Source organism: Scyliorhinus canicula, chromosome 3 (genome assembly GCF_902713615.1).
Source record: "Scyliorhinus canicula chromosome 3, sScyCan1.1, whole genome shotgun sequence".
Classification (NCBI taxonomy): Eukaryota; Metazoa; Chordata; class Chondrichthyes; order Carcharhiniformes; family Scyliorhinidae; genus Scyliorhinus; species Scyliorhinus canicula.
In genome coordinates, this window is record NC_052148.1 from 5,434,968 (window position 1) to 5,454,702 (window position 19,735).

A 19,735-nucleotide genomic window follows, 5' to 3' on the forward strand; every position below is an offset into this window, starting at 1 on the left:
GGACACCGAGATCTCTCCGCTCATCCACACTACCAAGAATCATTACATTAGCCGAGTACACTGTCTTCCTGTTCCTTCCAAAATGAATCACCTCACACTTTTCTGCATTAATCTCTATTTGCCATCTCTCAGCCAGCTCTGCAGCTTATCTATGTCCCTCTGTAACTTGCAACATCCTTCCGCACTGTCCACAACTCCAGCGAGTTGAGTGCCATCTGCAGATTTACTCACCCATCTCCTATGCCCTCCTCCAGGCCATTTATAAAAATTACCAACAGCAGTGGCCCCAAAACAGTTCTTTGTGGTACACCACCAGTAACAAAATATTTCTCATGTCCCATCCTGGCTCTTCGTAGCTGTCTCTTTAGATCCTTCCTATCTAACTTGTAACTCTCGAGCACCCGAACTGAACCTTCATGTCTCATCTTTACATAAGCCTCCTTCTTCCTCTTGGCAAGTGATTCAACTACTTTAGTAACCCACGATTCCCTCGCTTGACCACTTCCTCCCTGACTGACAGGCACATAAGTACATAAGAACTAGGAGCAGGAGTAGGCCCCATGGCCCCTCAAGCCTGCCGCACCAGCATGTTGTAATATTTTATCATTTAATTAATAATCCTGTTTGCTCTGATTCCTACCAAAGTGGATAACCTCACATTTGTCAACATTGTTTTCCATCTGCCAAACCCTAATCCATTTACTTAACCCATCCAAATCCCTCTGCAGACTTCCAGTATCCCCTGCACTTTTTGCTGTACCACTCATCTTAGTGTTGTCTGCAAACTTGGACATGTTGCCCTTCGTCCCCAACTCCAAATCATTGAAGCAAATTGTGAACAATTGCGGGCCCAGCACTGATCCCTGAAACCACTGGCTACTGATTGCCAACCAGAGAAGCACCCATTAATCCCCACTCTATGCTTTCTATTAATTAACCAATCTTCTATCCATGCTACCACTTTACCCTTAATGCCATGCATCTTTACCGTATGCTGCAAAGTTTTGTGTGGCACCTTGCCAAAGGTTTTCTTGAAAACCAGACATACCACATCCATTAGCTCTGCATTATCTACCACTTTGGAAGGTCCTCAAAAATTTACACTCAATTAGTAAGGCACGACCTTGCCCTTTATGAACCCATGCTGCGTCTGCCCAATGAGACAATTTCCATCCAGACGTCTCGCTATTTCTTCTTTGATGATAGACTCCAGCATCTTCCCTACTACCGAAGTTAAGCTAACTGGCCTATAATTACCCGTTCTCTGCCTATCTCCTTTTTTAAACAGTGGTGTCACGTTTGCTAATTTCCAATCCACCGGGACCATCCCAGAGTCTCCTGAATTTTGGTAAATTATCACTAATGCATTTGCATTTTCCCTAGCCATCTCTTTTAGCACTCTGGGATGCATTCCATCTGGGCCAGGAGACCTGTCTACCTTTAGCCCTATGAGCTTGCCCACCACTATCTCCTTCGTGATAACAATCATCACAAGGTCTTCACCTGTCATAGCCTCGTTTCTATCAGTCACAGGCATGTTGTGTCTTCCACTGTGAAGACAGACCCAAATAACCGGTTCAGTTCCTCAGCCATTTCCTCAACTCCCATTATTAAATCACCCTTCTCATCCTCTGCAGGAAAAATATTTACCTGAAAAGCCCCTAGTTGCTACATTCCTGCACCTGTTCACTCTCACAATCTATCTTACTCTTATTTATAGCTTCTGTAGTAGCTTTCTGTTGCCCCCTAAAGATTTCCCAGTCCTCTAGTCTCCCACTAATCTTTGCTACTTTGGATGCTTTTTCCTTCAATTTGATACTCTCCCTTATTTCCTTAGATATCCATGGTCGATTTTCCCTCTTTCTACTGTCCTTCCTTTATGTTGGTATCAACAGTGAAAAATCGCTTGGAAGGTTCTCCACCGGTCCTCAACTGCTTGACCATAAAGTCTTTGCTCCCAGTCTACCTTAGCTAGCTCTTCTCTCATCTCATTGTAATCTGCTTTGTTTGAGCACAAAACACTACTGTTTGATTTCACCTTCTCACCCTCCATCTGTATTTTAAATTCCACCATGCTGTGATCACTCCTTGCGAGAGGATCCCTAAATATGAAATCATTAGTCAATGCTGTCTCATGATACAGGACCAGAACTAGGACTGCTTGTTCACTTGTAGGTTCTATTACATAATGTTCTAGGAAATTATCACGGATACATTCTGTAAACTCTTCCTCCAGGATGCCTTGACCGACCAATCGACAGGATGATTAAAATCCCCCTTGACAACGACTGCACCATTTCCACATGCATCAGTTATTTCTTTGTTTATTGACTGCCCCACCATATTGTTACTCTTTTGTGGTCTATAGACTACTCCTATCAGTGACTTTTTCACCTTACTATTCCAAATTTCCACCCAAATGGATTCATGGGTTGACCCTGTAATCCGCATTCAATCTTTTTCTACCAAAATGAATCACCTCGCACTTATCAGGGTTAAACTCCATCTGCCATTTTTCGGCCCAGCTCTGCATCCTATCAATGTCTCTTTGCAGCCAACAACAACCCTGCATCTCATCCATGACTCCACCAATCTTTGTGTCATCAGCAAATTTACTGACCCAGCCTTCAGCCCCCTCCTCCAAGTCATTGATAAAAAGTCACAAATGAAATTAAATGAAATGAAAATCGCTTATTGTCACATGTAGGCTTCAAATAAAGTTACTGTGAAAAGCCCCGTGTCGCCAAAATCTGGAGCCTGTTCGGGGAGGCTGGTACGGCAAAAAGCAAAGGACCCAGCACAGAACCCTGTGGTACGCCGTTGGTAACTGGTCTCCAGTCTGAAAATTTTACATCCATCACCACCCTCTGTCTTCTCAGTGCCGCAGTCCCAGTGCTAGCCACTGTGCCACATGCCACCCCTTTCACCTTCAGCAAAACGGGATGGGGCAATATTTTTTCAAATTCTCTAAAAACAAACATCACTAGTTTAACTGAAATGATTATCAATCTGCTGATGACATCCAGTAAAGATACTTGAGACTGTTAAAATATGTTAGGTAAATACAAATATGATTGTTATTTACCTTACCAGGGGCTCGTTTAGCTCACTCGGCTAAATCGCTGGCTTTGAAAGCAGACCAAGGCAGGCCAGCAGCACGGTTCGATTCCCGTACCAGCCTCCCCGGACAGGCGCCGGAATGTGGCGACTAGGGGCTTTCCCAGTAACTTCATTGAAGCCTACTCGTGACAATAAGCAATTTTCATTTTCATTTCATTTTGTATCGACAAGTTACACCCAGGTAGTGGGGAAATGGGGTGAGGCCAATCATTTTTCTATGAGGAATAGATAAGGGGTTGGGGAACCGGGTCCATAAATAAAAGAGGAGGCAAGTTGAAGGAGGCATAGATTAATCAGGGGTTGGGTTATCACTGCTGCCTCACAGCGCCAGAGAACTGGGTTCAATTCCTGCCTCGGTAGATTGTCTGTGTGGCGCTTGTACGATCACTCCGTGTCTTTGTGGGTTTCCTCTGGGTCCTCCGATTTCCTCCCACAGTCCAAAGATGTGCACATTAGGTGGATTGGTCATGCTAAATATTCCCAGATGTGCCGGTTAGGGGGAGTTTCAGGGAGTAGGTAGGGGAGTGGGCCTAGATAGATTGCTGTTTCAGAGGGTTGGTGCAGACACACAAGGCCAAATAGCCACCTTCTACACTGTCGGAATTCTGTGGTTTTATAGGTTTATCTGGCTGAAGGTGCTGTATGGCCCAGGAATATTGGACACAAGCAGGCTAGCCAATGAAGCCAATAGATACACTTTGCTACAACAGAAGCAGAGAATCCAGGGGAACATACTAATCCCACACCCCATCCTGAAGGACATTGTGATCAGCTGTACATCACAATATGCAGCATGTGCTTTCCATGTCACTTTGTCCTCTTTTCAATATTTGAAGATAATTGGTAAGGGGGTAGAAAAGACTAATGGAGATTTTTATATACTAAAGACTTACATGTACGCTGGGAGGCTGTGACGTCATTACTTTCCTTCTTGTCTGGGTAGATGGCAGTAAGGGAAACATCATATTTGGTGTCAGGATCCAGGTTATCTAAAACCTGGCTTGTCTCTTTGCCATTTATAATCATCTGGAAGAATAGGCACAAAGCTAAGGTCAAGATGCGTTCAGTGCATGAAACCAATTTGTTTTCTGCAAACTGATTCCCTTAATTAAATGGGGATGTTTGAATTTGATATCACTCAGGGAGCCGCAAGGACCTTAAAATCCTTTACCAACCCTTGGCTGCAGCCACCTTTCCCAGTGGCATTCCCTCGTGGTCATGTGGAGTATTTCTGCAGAATATTAAATTGAAGGAATAAACTAATTTGGACTGTTTTGTTCATTATGCAAATGCTCTTCTTTGAGTGGGCAACTGAGCCCAACATCTCAACACTAAAGAGCATATGGTCCGTGCGTAAAGCAGTTTTCTGATCACCTTCTTGTACAGTAATGCCATTCAGAAAGAATGCGCTGATGTTTCTGAAGGTTACGGTTCAAAGAGCTCATCCCACCCAATTGAGTTTTGGCCAATCTCCAAATTTTCCAGTCCTGCCCGTGTCTTTGCGTGTCCTTGTTGGGAATGGGAATTACCTGCTGTTTTCAGTGTGATCAAGCCCCCACGACCAACAGAGAATGCAACTCATTAGCAAGTGTGGAAAAGATTACAAGGATACAATGAAACATTGTTCCTGGAAAAGAGGAACATTTTCATACATATACAGATCTGTCTGACAGCGGTTTTGCTTCACACTCGCATGTTGCAAGGGAAATTTAAAAATCAGCTGGAGCTGCACAGTAGCAGAAAGTATGGATTTCATCACCTCTTTTTTGTCCCCTCCTGCAGATGGAACCCAGCTGATTTTGTACTGGTCCGCCTCTTCCGATCCATGATCCCAGTCCACCAGGAAACTTTTCCTCGTGATGTCCGAGAAGCGTAGGTTTGATGGTGTTGGGATAGACGCTGTGCGAGAAGAATGAGACCTTAAATGTACATATGTAGCAGAAAGGTAACAGAATCTGACAGAGTAGAAATGAGGAAAGGGAGGATATCTGAGCAAAGATTTGAGATACTGGCACTGATCACAAACAACTTGCATTGATAACAGTGCCTTTAATGCAGTAAAATGTCCTGAGTCACTTCAGAACAAAGAACATAGAACAGTACAGGCGCTTCGGACCTCCATGTTGTGCCAACCTGTGAAACCACTGTCAAGCCCATCTACACTATTCTCTTATCATCCATGTGTTTATCCAATGACCATTTAAATGCTCTTAATGTTGGCGAGTCCACTACTGTTGCAGGCAGGGCATTCCACGGCCATACTACTGTCTGAGTAAAGAACCTACCTCTGCCATCTGTCCTGTATCTATCTCCCTCAATTGAAAGCAATCTACCCTCGTTCTAGAAATCACCACCCGAGGAAAAAGATTCTCACTGTCCACCGTATCTAATCCTCTGATCGTCTTGTGTGTCTCAATTAAGTCACATCTGAACCTTCTTCCCTCTAATGAGAACAGCCTCAAGTCCCTCGACCTTCCCTCATTAGGTCTTCCCTCCATACCAGGCAACATCCTGGTGAATCTCCTCTGCGCCCTTACCAATACTTCCATATTCTTCCCGTAATGCAGTGACCAGAATTGCATGCAACACTCCAAATGTGGCCACACCAGAGTTTTGTACAAGTGCAATTTGACCTCATGGCTCCAAAACTCAATTCTCTGCCAATAAAAGCTAACACACCTTACGCCTTCTTAACAACCCTATCAACCTGGGTGGGATCTATGTACATGGACAACGAGATCTCTCTGCTGATCCACACTCCCAAGAATCTCACCATTAGCAGGGTAGCATGGTGGTTAGCATAAATGCTTCACAGCTCCAGGGTCCCAGGTTCGATTCCCGGCTGGGTCACAGTCTGTGTGGAGTCTGCACGTCCTCCCCCTGTCTGCGTGGTTTTCCTCCGGGTGCTCTGGTTTCCTCCCACAGTCCAAAGATGTGCGGGTTAGGTGGATTGACCATGCTAAATTGCCCGTAGTGTCCTAATAAAAAGTAAGGTTAAGGGGGGGTTGTTGGGTTACGGGTATAGGGTGGATACGTGGGTTGAGTAGGGTGATCATGGCTCGGCACAACATTGAGGGCCGAAGGGCCTGTTCTGTGCTGTACTGTTCTATGTTCTAACCCAGTACTCTGTCTTCCTGTTATCACTTCCAAAATGAATCACCTCACACTTTTCTGCGTTAAACTCTATTTGCCGTCTCTCAGCCAGCTCTGCAGCTTATCTATGTCCCTCTGTAACTTGCAACATTCTTCCACACTGTACATAATTCCGCCGACTTCAGTGCCATCTGCAAATTTAGTCATCTTTGTACGCCCTCCTCCATTTCATTGCTAAAAATTACCAACAGCTGTGGCCCCAAATGTACTAGTGTACACCACTAGTAACTGAACTCCGGCTGAACATTTCCTATCAACTTTGTCTTCTTCCAACTAGACAATTTCTGATCCAAACTGCTAAATCACCCTGAATACCATGCCTCTGTATTTTCTGCGATAGCCTGCCATGGGCAACCTTATCAAACGCTTTACTGAATTCATGTACACCAATCACCTACTGTCCCCTCAACCACCTGTTTAGTCACCTTCTCAAAGAACTCAATAAGGTTTCTGAGGCACGACCTACCCTTCACAGAACAGTGTTGACGATCACTAATCAAATTATTCCCTTCCAGATGATTATAAATCCTATCTCTTATGAACGTTTCCAAGACCACCTCCTCCTTATGAACCTCAAACCCTTTAAGTCTAGTAGCCTGTACCTCATTATTCTCCTCAACAACATTGTCTTTTTCCTGTGTGAATACGGATGAAAAATATTCATTCAGCACTTCTCGTATCTCCTAGGACTCCACGCACAACATCCCTTGACATGCCCACCTCTTACCCTAGTCATTCATTTATTCCTCACATACCTATAGAAAGCTTTTGGGTTATCCTTGATCCTACCTGCCAAAGATTTCTCATCTCCCCTCCTGGCTTTTCTGAGCTGTCTCTTTAGATCCTTCCCAGCTAACTTGTAATTCCTGAGCACCCAAACTGAACCTTCACGTCTCATCTTTACATAAGCCTCCTTCTTCCTCTTGACAAGTGATTCAACTTCTTTAGTAAATCACGGGTCCCTTGCTTGACCACTTCCTCCCTGCCTGACAGGCACATAAGAACATAAGAACTAGAAGCAGCAGTAGGCCACATGGCCCCTTGTGCCTGCTCCACCATTCAATGAGATCATGGCTGATCTTTTGTGGACTCAGCTCCACTTTCCGGCCCGAACACCATAACCCTGAATCCCTTTATTCTTCAAAAAGCTATCCATCTTTCTCTAAAAAACATTTAATGAAGGAGCCTCAACTGCTTCACTGGGCAAGGAATTCCATAGATGCACAACCCTTTGGGTGAAGAAGTTCCACCGAAACTCAGTCCTCAATCTATTTCCCCTTATCTTGAAGCTGTGCCCCCTAGTTCTGCTTTCACCCGCCAGTGAAAATAACCTGCTCACATCTATCCTATCTACTCCCTTTATAATTTCACATGTTTCTAGAAGATCCCTCCCTCATCCTTCTAAATTCCAACGAGTACAGACCCAGACTATGCAATTTCTCCTCGTAATCCAACCCCTTCAGCTCTGGGATTAACCTAGTGAATCTCTTTTGCACAACCTCCAGTCCGTCCTTTCCCAGGTAAGGGAACCAAAAGTGAACACAATACTCCAGGTTTGGCCTCACTGACATCTTAGACAATTGCAGCATAACCTCCCTAGTCTTGAACACCATCTCTCGAGCAATGAACTACAAAATTCCATTCTCTTTCTTAATCACCTGTTGTAACTGCAAACCAACTGTTTGTGACTCATGCACAAGCACACCCATGTCTCTGCACAGCAGCATGGTTTAATATTTTGTCATTTAATTAATAATCCTGTTTGCTGTTATTCCTACCAAAGTGGAAAACCTCACATTTGTCAACATGGTATTCCAGCTGCCAGACCCTAGTCCATTCACTGAACCGATCCAAATCCCTCTGCAGACTTCCGGTATCCTCCGCACTTTTTGCTTTACCACTCATCTTAGTGTCGTCTGCAAACTTGGACATATTGCCCTTCGTCCCCAACTCCAAATCATTGAAGCAAATTGTGAACAATTGCGGTCCCAGCACTGATCCCTAGAGACACCACTAGCTACAGATTGCCAACCAGAGAAACACTCATTAATCCCCACTCTTTGCTTTCTATTAGTTAACCAATCCTCTATCCATGCTACTACTTTACCCTTAATGCCATGCCTCTCTATCCTGTGCGGCAACCTTTTGTGTGGCATCTTGCCAAAGATTTTCTGGAAATCCAGATATACCACATCCATTGGCTCCCTATTATCTACCGCTTTGGTAAGGTCTTCAAAAAATTCCACTCAATTAGTCATGCACGACCTGCCCTTTATGAACCCATGCTGCGTCTGCCCAATGAGACAATTTCCATGCAGACGTCTCACTATTTCTTCTTTGATGATAGATTCCAGCATCTTCCCTACTACCGAAGTTAAGCTAACTGGCCTATAATTACCCGCTCTCAGCCTATCTCCTTTTATATACAGTGGTGTCACGTTTGCTAATTTCCAATCCGCCGGGACCATCCCAGAGTCTAGTGAATTTTGGTAAATTATCATTGTTGATTTGCAATTTCTCGAGCCATCACTTTTAGCACTCTGGGATGCATTCCATCAGTGCCAGGAGACTTGTCCATCTTAGCCCTGTGGGCTTGCCCATCACTACCTCCTTAGTGATAACAATCATCTCAAGGTCCTCACCTGTCATTGTCTCATTTCTATCACTGGCATGTTACTTGTGTCTTCCACTGTGAAGACAGACCCAAAAAACCTGTTCAGTTCCTCAGCCATTTCCTCAACTCCCATTATTAAATCACCCTTCTCATCCTCTACAGGACAGATATTTACTTGAAAAGCCCCTTGTCACCACATTCCGGCGCCTGTTCACTCTCATAATCTATCTCTCTCTTTATAGCTTTTTTAGTAGCTTTCTGTTGCACCTTAAAGATTTCCCAGTCCTCTAGTCTCCCACTAGTCTTTGCCACTTTGGATGCTTTTTCCTTCAATTTGATACTCTTCCTTAGTTCCTTAGATATCCATGGTCGATTTTCCCTCTTTCTACTGTCCTTCCGTTTTGTTGGTATAAACTGTGAAAAATCGCTTGGAAGGTTCTCCACTGTTCCCCAACTGTTTCACCATAAAGTCTTTGCTCCCAGTCTACCTCAGCTAGCTTTTCTCTCATCCCATTGTAATCTGCTTTGTTTGAGCACAAAACACTACTGTTTCATTTCACCCTCTCACCCTCCATCTGTATTTTAAATTCCAAGAGGATCCCTAACAATGAGATCTTTAGTCCATCCTGTATCATGATACAGGACCAGATCTAGGACCGCGTGTTCCCTTGTAGGTTCTGTTACATACTCTTCTAGGAAACTATCACGGATATATTCTATAAACTCCTCCTCCAGGCTGCCTTGACCGACCTGGTTAAACCAATCAACATGTAGATTAAAATCCCCCATGATAAAGACTGTGCCATTTCTACATGCATCAGTTATTTCTTTGTTTATTGCCTGCCCCACAGAATTGTTACTATTTGGTTGCCTATGGCTACTCCTATCAGTGCCTTTTTCACCTTACTATTCCTAATTTCCACCCAAATGTATTCAACCTTGTCCTCCATTGCACCAGTGTCATCCCTTCCCATTGCCCGGATGTCATCCTTAAATAACAGAGCTACACCACCCTTACCATCCACTCAGTCCTTCCGAATAGTTTGATATTTATCAAGGACTACTATAAAAGTCCCAAAGGCCTTGCTCACCCCCTCCGAGTCCCCAACTAAGTTCCAATCCCCATCAACCACTTTCCCTATTTCCATCGCTGCCTCCCTTTGTCTGAGCCTTTTCCCCGTGGCCTTTTCCCCATGCTCATACTCCGCTTCCTTCACCTTCCTGAGCTCCTCCACTGCCTTTCCTGTAGTTAACAAAACTAAATTCTGCCTCAACAGCCCTGGCTCTGGAGCCTTCACATACTACCTATCCACTCGTAGGCTCTCTCTTATCAGTCGGTCCGTCTCTGCCCTGTCCGTCCTGTCCCTGTGAGTCCAGATCTAGATCAGCTCCCTTCTCACCACCGCCTTCAGCGCTTCCCAGATCACTGCTGCTGAGACCTCCCCCGTATCGTTTACCTGCAGGTAGTTCAGCATCCTCTTCCTCTAACTCTCGCAGACCACTTCGTCCGCCAACAGCCCCACATCCAATCTCCACTGTGGGCGCTGCTTACTCTCCATACTGACCTGCAGGTCCACCCAGTATGGAGCATGGTCCAATATCGTAATTGCCGAATAGCCCGTATCCACCACCCTCGCCAACAGGGCCCTGCCCACAACAAAGAAATCTATCCGGGAATACACCTTGTGAACATGGGAGAAGAAAGTAAATTCCCTGGCTCTCGGCTGCCTAAATCTCCACGGATCCACCCCACCCCCTCCCACCTGCTCCATGATCCATTTCGGCTCCTTTGCCATTGCTGGCACCTTGCCCGTTCTCGAACATGACCGGTCCAGGCCTTGATCAACAAGCATGTTGAAATCCCCACACATAATCAGCCTGTGCGATCATCCCAGGTTGAGGGTCCCACTGAATTTTTTGAAAGGTTGACAGGGTTTATTGCTGATGTTGCATGGTATGAAAATTCAACAAAACATTTTTCCCCCACAAAAGACAAGGTAAAAGTGATGTAAAAACAAAAAATGCTGAAAATGCCCAGCTGGTCTGGCAACACCTGAAGAGGGAGAAAAAGAATTCCAACAGGTTTTAAGCAGATGGGAGGTGATTAAAAAAAGTGGGAAGGTCTGTCACGGTGGAAGGCAGGAGAAATTAAATGACAAAAGAGTTGTCAATGTGGGGAATGGGACAAGATGTGGCCAGAGGAGGCGTGAATCGCAGAATAATGAGCAGCTGCTGTCTCAAAGCAGAAACAAGAGAAAAAAGGGTTAAAATCAAAACTTGCAAAGGGGAAGGAACCAAAATGGGGCCTGGATAATGATGTAAAATTGTTGAACACGGTGTTGAGTCCAGGATGCTATAAAGCACCTCATGGAAAGTTGAGGTGGTGTTTGTCAAACTCTATTGGAATAATGCTGCTGATCAAGGACATAGAGTTCAGCAAGACAGCAAGGCTAAATAAAGGAGATGCAAGCTGAAATGTTGGATACTGACATAAAGCAGAGCGGCTTCACATGTAGGGGTAAAGGATTGGGGGTGGGGGAAAGGGATTGAAGTAAGTTACTGCAAAGGGTCACTAAACTCAACAGCAGAAACAGATCAAAAAAATATGTGTTTCACTGGAGAATGAAGTTTGAGGAATATTGCGAGTCAATAAGGTAATATTCCATAATATACGGGCAGGTTTACTGCGGTTGATTGGGCGGAATTCTCATGAACGCGCTGAAATCGGGAGTTCCCTCGTAAAGTCGGCGGAGTTTTACGACGGCTCCCGACGGCCCCGTTCCCGACCGATTCCGGGTCCGAAAATGGACTAGGAGCGCGGCCGCGGGAAATTCGTCGTCGATGACGGCAGAACAGTGCGACGCCCCAATGACGCCCCAATGACACCAGAACGACATCGCTCCGTGTCGTTAAAAGGCACGGTCGCCGGTCACCACCCTGAGGGGGGAGGATGATGGAGCAACGGAGGGACACGCCTCATTTCACGGAGGGTGATGTGGAGACCCTCCTCGATGCTGTGGAGGAGCGGAGGCGCATAATATGCCCGAGGAAAGGGCATCGCCAACCTGCCAGTGAGGTGCGACGTGCCTGGCATGAGGTGGGCATGGCTGGAAGTGCTGTGGGGAACACCCCTCGGTCTGGAGAGCAGCGCTGAAGGAAGCTGCACGACCTCACCCGGGCTGCCAGGGTAAGTGCCAAGAGGGTTCCCCCGGGTCACAACAACCCCCCCCCCCCCCAAGTACCTACTCACCCACCAGCCCCTGGGCTGTAGAGGGAGGGGGAGGTGGGCGATTGTGATTGGAGGGTGTGCAACCAAGTTTTCGCTGACCGACATGAGCGCTGCAAACCCCTGGAGAGATGCCATGGTTTAACTGCAACTTTCCCCCAAACGTGCGCCAATATCTGAACGGGCTGCTGATACTTGCCGAATTGCAATGATCTATCCATGCCTCCCCCATCAGGAGAAATCTGCGCACAACAACCGGGAGCGGAACAAGACCGGAGGGGATTCAACCAATCTGCGCCCCCTCACGACCTTTGAGCAGAGGGCCCTCGATATCATTGGCGGCTCAGCCAGTCGAGATGTGGCTCACTGCGAGTTTGGTGGTGTAGAACCAAGTGAGACAACCCTGCATGACAACCCCCTCCCCCACCATCCCCTGTGCCCTCACACTCAGCCCCCTCCCTGACCATACCCTGCGGCCTCACACTCAGCCCCCTCCCCCACCATCCCCTGCGGCCTCACACTCAGCCCCCTCCCCCACCATCCCCTGCGCCCCACACTCAGCCCCCTCCCCCACCATCCCCTGCGGCCTCACACTCAGCCCCCTCCCCCACCATCCCCTGTGCCCTCACACTCAGCCCCCTCCCCCACCATCCCCTGCGCCCCACACTCAGCCCCCTCCCCCACCATCCCCTGTGCCCTCACACTCAGCCCCCTCCCCCACCATCCCCTGTGCCCTCACACTCAGCCCCCTCCCCCACCATCCCCTGTGCCCTCACACTCAACCCTCTGTCCCACCATCCCCTGTGCCCTCACACTCAGCCCCCTGCCCCACCATCCCCTGTGCCCTCACACCGAACCCTCTGTCCCACCATCCCCTGTGCCCTCACACCCAACTCTCTGTCCCACCATCCCCTGTGCCCTCACACTCAACCCTCTGTCCCACCATCCCCTGTGCCCTCACACTCAACCCTCTGTCCCACCATCCCCTGTGCCCTCACACTCAACCCTCTGTCCCACCATCCCCTGTGCCCTTGCTGGGGTTAACGAGCGGTGAAACTTCGCTGCCGGGTGTGCAGTCCCCCCCCCCCCACCCCCTCCCACAGATACCCCACGCAGGCACGTGATGGAATGTCCCTGACGAACTCAGCGAACACCGACATGGATGGTTCAGCTATTGCCATGAGTCAGACTTTGTCTAACGATTGTGAACTCACAGCTCATCGCAGAGCGGGCTGTCATCATTCAACATTGATGGCTGTGTCATCACACCCGCTGACACAGCCATCAATGTCGTGCCATACCGTCTGGCCCCAGTGGAAAGGCTGATTTAGAACTGGAGCAGTGTACGCAGAGTGGGGGCTTTGTGGTGGTGGTGGCAGTAGTGTGTTGACCCTCTGCACGACTGGCGATGCAGGTGTTAGTGTTGGTGTTCAGCGGGGACGTCGCGCGCGACGCCTGAATCTGGCTGCCACCAAGGCGTCGCCTGCCCGCTTTCCTCGCCGATGTCGCCGTGCTGCCTCCTGGCCATTACCAGCACCTGGCTCCTGTCTGCGTGCTGTGCGCGCATCTCCACCACCCACCCCCTCCTCCTCCTCTTCTGTGCTGGCACCACTGCCAGTGGCTTCTCCCTCCGCCTCCTGCAGCAGGGCATCTCCCCTCTGCATCGCGATGTTGTGCAGCGCACAGCAGACCACGACAATGCGAGCGACCCTGTCGGGTTGGTACTGCAGGGTCCCTCCGGAGCGGTCCAGGCACCTGAATCTCATTTTCAGTAATCCAAAGCAGCGCTCCACCACACCCCTGGTTGCTGCATGGGCCTCACTGTAAAGGGTTGCTGCGTCGGTCTGAGGCCTCCGTATAGGCGTCATCAGCCATGGCATCAGCGGATAACCCCGGTCGCCTAGCAACCAGCCCCTCAGCCGGGGGGGCCGTCCCTCAAACAGGGATGAACGACTGCGCCAGTATGTAGGAGTCATGCACACTCCCTGGGAACCTTGCACAGACGTTCATGATCCTCATGTGGGGGTCGCAAACCACCTGGATATTCATGGAGTATGTCCCCCTCCTGTTTGTGAACACGTCCCTGTCCCCTGCAGGCGGGCGCATGGGGACGTGAACACAATCGATTGCCCCCTGCACCATCGGTATCCCGGCCACGCTGGCAAATTCACAAGCTCGTGAATGTTGACTTGCTCGGTCCTCGGGAAAGGTGATGTAGCGGTCCGCGATGTCAGAGAGGGCGTCGGTCACATCCCGGATGCACCTGTGCACCGATGACTGGGAGATCCCAGAGACGTCCCCGCTCGGAGACTTGAAGATGCCGGTTGCATAAATGTTAAGTGCCACCGTGACCTTGATGGCAAACGGTATCGCGTGTCCTCCTCCTCTTCCACGTGGGGCGAGGTGCGCCACGAGTTGCCAGATACGTTTCACCATCTCTCTGCTCAACCGGAGTCTCCTCCTGCAGGTGATGTCCGGCATTGTCTGGAATGAGACCCAGGGACGGTAAACCCCGGGCCTCGATCTTCACCTCTGGGGCCTCAGCTCCACTATCAATTTCTCCTCCTCCTCCTTTTCCTCCTCCTGCTCCTCCTCCTCCCCCCCATGCTGCTCGACGACGGACAACTCCTCGGCCATCCCCTGCGCTCCTGCAGCTGGCCCTGCATCCACTGCGGGATGTGGCTGTGGATGCTGCTCCATCTCCACCAGCAGTGCAGCGGCCCCAACCACTGTGCTGAACATAGCTGTTCTGTTCGCAAACATTATGGTCACCTACAGAAGGGTGGTGGGTGGGGGCAGAGAAACAGCAACATGTTAGGCGGAGGTTATTCGACACCTCGGCATCCGCCTGCCACGGGATACAAGCACTGCTGACACGCGGCCAGCCTAACCCCTGGCCAGTTTCAGCGTCCTAAGGGCAGTTAACTACACGTCCTCGTCACCGGGGCGTCAATGTCCTGTGGCCATAAGCCACAGGGCAACCAGCGGCTGTGTCCTCGTGACCATCCTGCCATGGCAGGGCGGCTGACAACTCCACTCACGCCGCAACACCACCCCCCCAATACTCGCTCTTCCCCACAATGTTCCACTATCTCTCCCTCCGCTCTCCACCCTCCCCCTCCCCCCCGCACTTGTCCCTCAATTCCCCTCCTCCCACCCGCACTTGTCCATCACTCCTACCCCCTCCCCCCCGCACTTGTCCCTCAATCCTCCTCCTCCCACCCGCACTTGTCCATCACTCCTACCCCCTCCCCCGCACTTGTCCCTCAATCCTCCTCCCCCCCCGCACTTGTCCCTCAATTCCCCTCCTCACCCCTGCACTTGTCCATCACTCCTCCCCCCTCCCCCCCGCACTTGTCCCTCAATCCTCCTCCCCCCCGCACTTGTCCCTCACTCCTCCCTCCTCCCCCGCACTTGTCCATCACTCCTCCCTCCTCCCCCGCACTTGTCCATCACTCCTCCCCCCTCCCCCGTGCACTTGTCCCTCACTCCTCCTCCTCCCCCCGCACTTGTCCCTCAATCCTCCTCCTTCTCCCCGCACTTGTCCCTCACTCCTCCCCCCTCCCCCCGCACTTGTCCCTCAATCCTCCTCCTCCCCCCGCACTTGTCCCTCACTCCCCCCTCCCCGCACTTGTCCCTCAATCCTCCTCCTCCCCCCACACTTGTCCCTCATCCTCCTCCTCCCCCCGCACTTGTCCCTCACTCCTCCTCCTCCCCCCCTGCACTTGTCCCTCAATCCTCCTCCTCCCCCCCGGACTTGTCCCTCACTCCTCCCCCCTCCCCCCGCACTTGTCCCTCAATCCTCCTCCTCCCCCCGCACTTGTCCCTTACTCCCCCCGCCCCGCACTTGTCCCTCACCTCCCCCTCCCCGCACTTGTCCCTCACTCCCCCCCTCCCCGCACTTGTCCCTCAATCCTCCTCCTCCCCTGCACTTGTCCCTCAATCCTCCTCCTCTCCCCCCGCACTTGTCCCCCACTCCCCCTGCCCCGCACTTGTCCCCCACTCCCCCCGCCCCGCACTTGTCCCTCACTCCTCCTCTCCCCCTGCACTTGTCCCCCACTCCCCCCACCCCGCACTTGTCCCTCAATCCTCCTCCTCCCCTGGCCGCAGCATTATCGGGGATGCATTCCCCAGTTAGCGGAGACGGTCCGCTCACCTTCCGACCTCCTCGTCAGCCAGCACGACTGGCTGGCGACTTTTGAAAGCAGGTGTGTTTCCCGATGACGTTGGGACTTAGGCCCATCCGGGCCGGAAAATAGCGGGCGTGATGGAGAGTCGCCTTTTGTCCTCAGTCGGGCGATTCTCCGAAGATTTCCGCAGGAACCACGACCACGCTCATTTGGCCAGTGGGGAGAATAGCGGGAGGGCGTCGGACCGGCGTTGCCGGGAAAAAAGGCGCCGCCCGCTATTCTCCGACCCGGCGTGGTTCATGAGAATCGAGGCCATTATCTTTTCCATGTCACCTTACTGACTTTGTAAAAAAATTTTCGTCCACCCAATTACTGTTTTTTTCCAATTAAGGGGGAATTTAGCATGGCCAATCCACCTAACGTGCACATCATTGGGTTGTGGGGGTGAAACCTACACAGACATGGGGAGAATGTGCAAACTCCACACGCACAGCAACCCAGGGCTGGGATTCGAACCCGGCTCCTCATGGAACATGGAACATAGAACAGTGCAGCAGAGAACAGGGGCTTCGGCCCTCGATGTTGTGCCGAGCATTGTCCGAACGCAAGATTAAGCGATCCCACTCTATGTCATTCTGGTGTACTCCATGTTCCTATCCAATAACTACTTGAAAGTTCCTAAAGTGTCTGACTCCACTATCACAGCAGGCAGTCCATTCCACACCCTAACCGCTCTCTGAGTAAAGAACCTACCTCGGACATCCCTCCTATATCTCCCACCCTGAATCTTATCGTTATGCCCCCTTGTAACAGCTACATCCACCCAAGGTAATAATCTCTAACCACCTCATAATTTTTTCAACCTCTATTATGTCGCATCTCATCCTCCTCCGCTCCGAAGAGAGAAGCTGTAACTTCCTCAACCTTTCCTCATAAGACCTATCCTGCAATCCAGGCAGCATCCTGGTAAATCTCCTTTGCACCCTTTCCAATGCTTCCACATCCTTCCTGTAATGAGGTGACCAGAACTGCACACAATGCTCCGAATGTGGTCTCAGCAGGGTGAGGAATAGTTGCAGCATAACCCCGCGGCTCTTAAACTCAAGCCCCCGTTAATAAACGCTAACACACTATAAGCCTTCTTCACGCTGTATCCACTTGAGTGGCAACCTTCAGAGATATGTGGACATGAAGCCCAAGATCGCTCTGTTCCTCCACATTCCTCACAACCCTGCCGTTGACCCTGTAATCCTCATTCAAATTTTTTCCACCAAAATGAATCACCTCGCGCTTGTCAGGGTTAAACTCCATCTGCCATTTTTCGGCCCAGCTCTGCATTCTAACAATGCCATTGACAAAAATCACAAATAGCAGAGGACCCAGCACTGATCCCTGTGGTACACCGCTGTTAACTGGTCTCCAGTCTGAAAATTTTCCATCCATCACCACCCTCTGTCTTGTCAGTGCCGCAGTCCCAGTGCTAGCCACTGTGCCACATGCCACCCCTTTCACCTTCAGCAAAAGGGGATGGGGCAATATCGTTTCAAGTTCTCTAAAAACTAACATCACTGGTTTAACTGAAATGATTATCAATCTGCTGATGTCATCCAGTAAAGATAATTGAGACTGTTAAAATATGTTAGATAAATACAAATATGATTGTTATTTACCTTTGTATAGACAAGTTACGCCCAGGTAGTGGGGAAATGGGGTGAGGCCAATCATTTTTCTGTGAGGAATAGATAAGGGGTTGGGGAAGCGGGTCCATAAATTCAAGAGGAGGCAAGTTGAAGGAGGCATAAATTAATCAGGGGTTGGGTTATCACTGCTGCTTCACAGCGCCAGAGAACTGGGTTCAATTCCTGCCTCGGTAGATTGTCTGTGTGGCGCTTGTACGTTCTCTCCGTGTCTTTGTGGGTTTCCTCTGGGTCAACCGATTTCCTCCCACAGTCCAAAGATGTGCACATTAGGTGGATTGGTCATGCTGAATAGTCCCAGATGTGCCGGTTAGGGTGGGTTTCAGGGATTGGGCAGGGGAGTGGGCCTATTTCGGTTGCTCTTTCAGAGGGTCGGTACAGACACACAAGGCCAAATAGCCACCTTCTACACTGTCGGAATTCTGTGGTTTTATAGATTTATCTGGCTGAAGGTGCAGTATGGCCCAGGAATATTGGACACAAGCAGGCTAGCCAATGAAGCCAATAGATACACTTTGCTACAGCAGAAGCAGAGAATCCAGGGGAACATACTAATCCCACACCCCATCCTGAAGGACATTATGATCTGCTGCACATCACAATATGCAGCATGTGCTTTCCATGTCACTTTGTCCTCTTTTCAATATTTGAAGATAATTGCTAAAGGGGTAGGAAAGACAAATGGAGATTTTTATATACTAAAGACTTACCTGTACGCTGGGAGGCTGAAACTTTTTCACTTTCCGTCTTGTCTGGGTAGATGGCAGTCAGGGTAACAGCATATAAGGTGGAAGGATCCAGGTTATCTAAAACCTGGCTTCTCTCATTGCCATTTATAATCATCTGGAAGAATAGGCATAAAGCGAAGGTCAAGATACGTTCAGTGCATGAAACCAATTTGTTTTCTGCAAACTGATTCCCTTAATTAAATGGGGATGTTTGAATTTGATATCCCTCAGGGTGCCACAAGGACCTTAAAATCCTTTACCAACCCTTGGCTGCAGCCACCTTTCCCAGTGGCATTCCCTCGTGGTCATGTGGAGTATTTCTGCAGAATATTCAATTGAAGGAATGAACTAATTTGGACTGTTTTGTTCATTGCGCAAATGCTCTTCTTTAAGTGGGCAACTGAGCCGAACATCTCAATACTAAAGAGCATATGGTCCGTGCGGAAAGCAGTTTTCTGATCACCTTCTAGTACAGTAATGCCATTCAGAAAGAATGTGCTTATGCTTTTGCAGGTTACGGTTCAAAGAGCTCATCCCACCCAATTGAGTTTTGGCCAATCTCCAAATTTTCCAGTCCTGCCCGTGACTTTGCGTGTCCCTGTTGGGAATGGAAAATACCTGCTGTTTTCAGTGTGATCATGCCGCCACGACCAACAGAGAATGCAACTCATTAGAAAGTGTGGAAAGGATTACAAGGATACAATGAAACATCGTTGCTGGAAAGGAGGAACATTTTCATACATATACAGATCTGTCTGACAGCGGTTTTGCTTCACACTCGCATGTTGCAAGGCAAATTTAAAAATCAGCTGGAGCTACACAGAAGCAGAAAGTATGGATTTCATCACCTCTTTTTTGTCCCCTCCCCCAGATGGAACCCAGCTGATTCTGTATTTGTCCACATCGTCTGCTGCATGCTCCCAGTCCATCCGGAAACCTTTCCTCGTGACGTCCGATAAGCGTAGGCTTGATGGTGGTTGGTCAACCGCTGTGTGAGAAGAATGAGACCATAAATGTACACATGTAGCAGAAAGGTAACAGAATCTGACAGAGTAGAAATGAGTAGA

General features: G+C 49.3%; 1 protein-coding gene across 1 annotated transcript in view; it reads right to left on the minus strand.

Moving 5' to 3' along the window:
- Positions 1 to 19,735, minus strand: part of LOC119963790 — a 1,053,439-nt gene that overhangs the window by 739,033 nt on the left and 294,671 nt on the right. The window contains exons 48-51 of the mRNA XM_038793076.1: positions 19,517 to 19,656; positions 18,651 to 18,783; positions 4,880 to 5,019; positions 4,014 to 4,146 (exon numbers count right to left, since the gene is read on the minus strand). Coding sequence (XP_038649004.1) covers positions 4,014 to 4,146; positions 4,880 to 5,019; positions 18,651 to 18,783; positions 19,517 to 19,656 — 546 coding nt within the window. The remainder of the gene's footprint in view (positions 1 to 4,013; positions 4,147 to 4,879; positions 5,020 to 18,650; positions 18,784 to 19,516; positions 19,657 to 19,735) is intronic.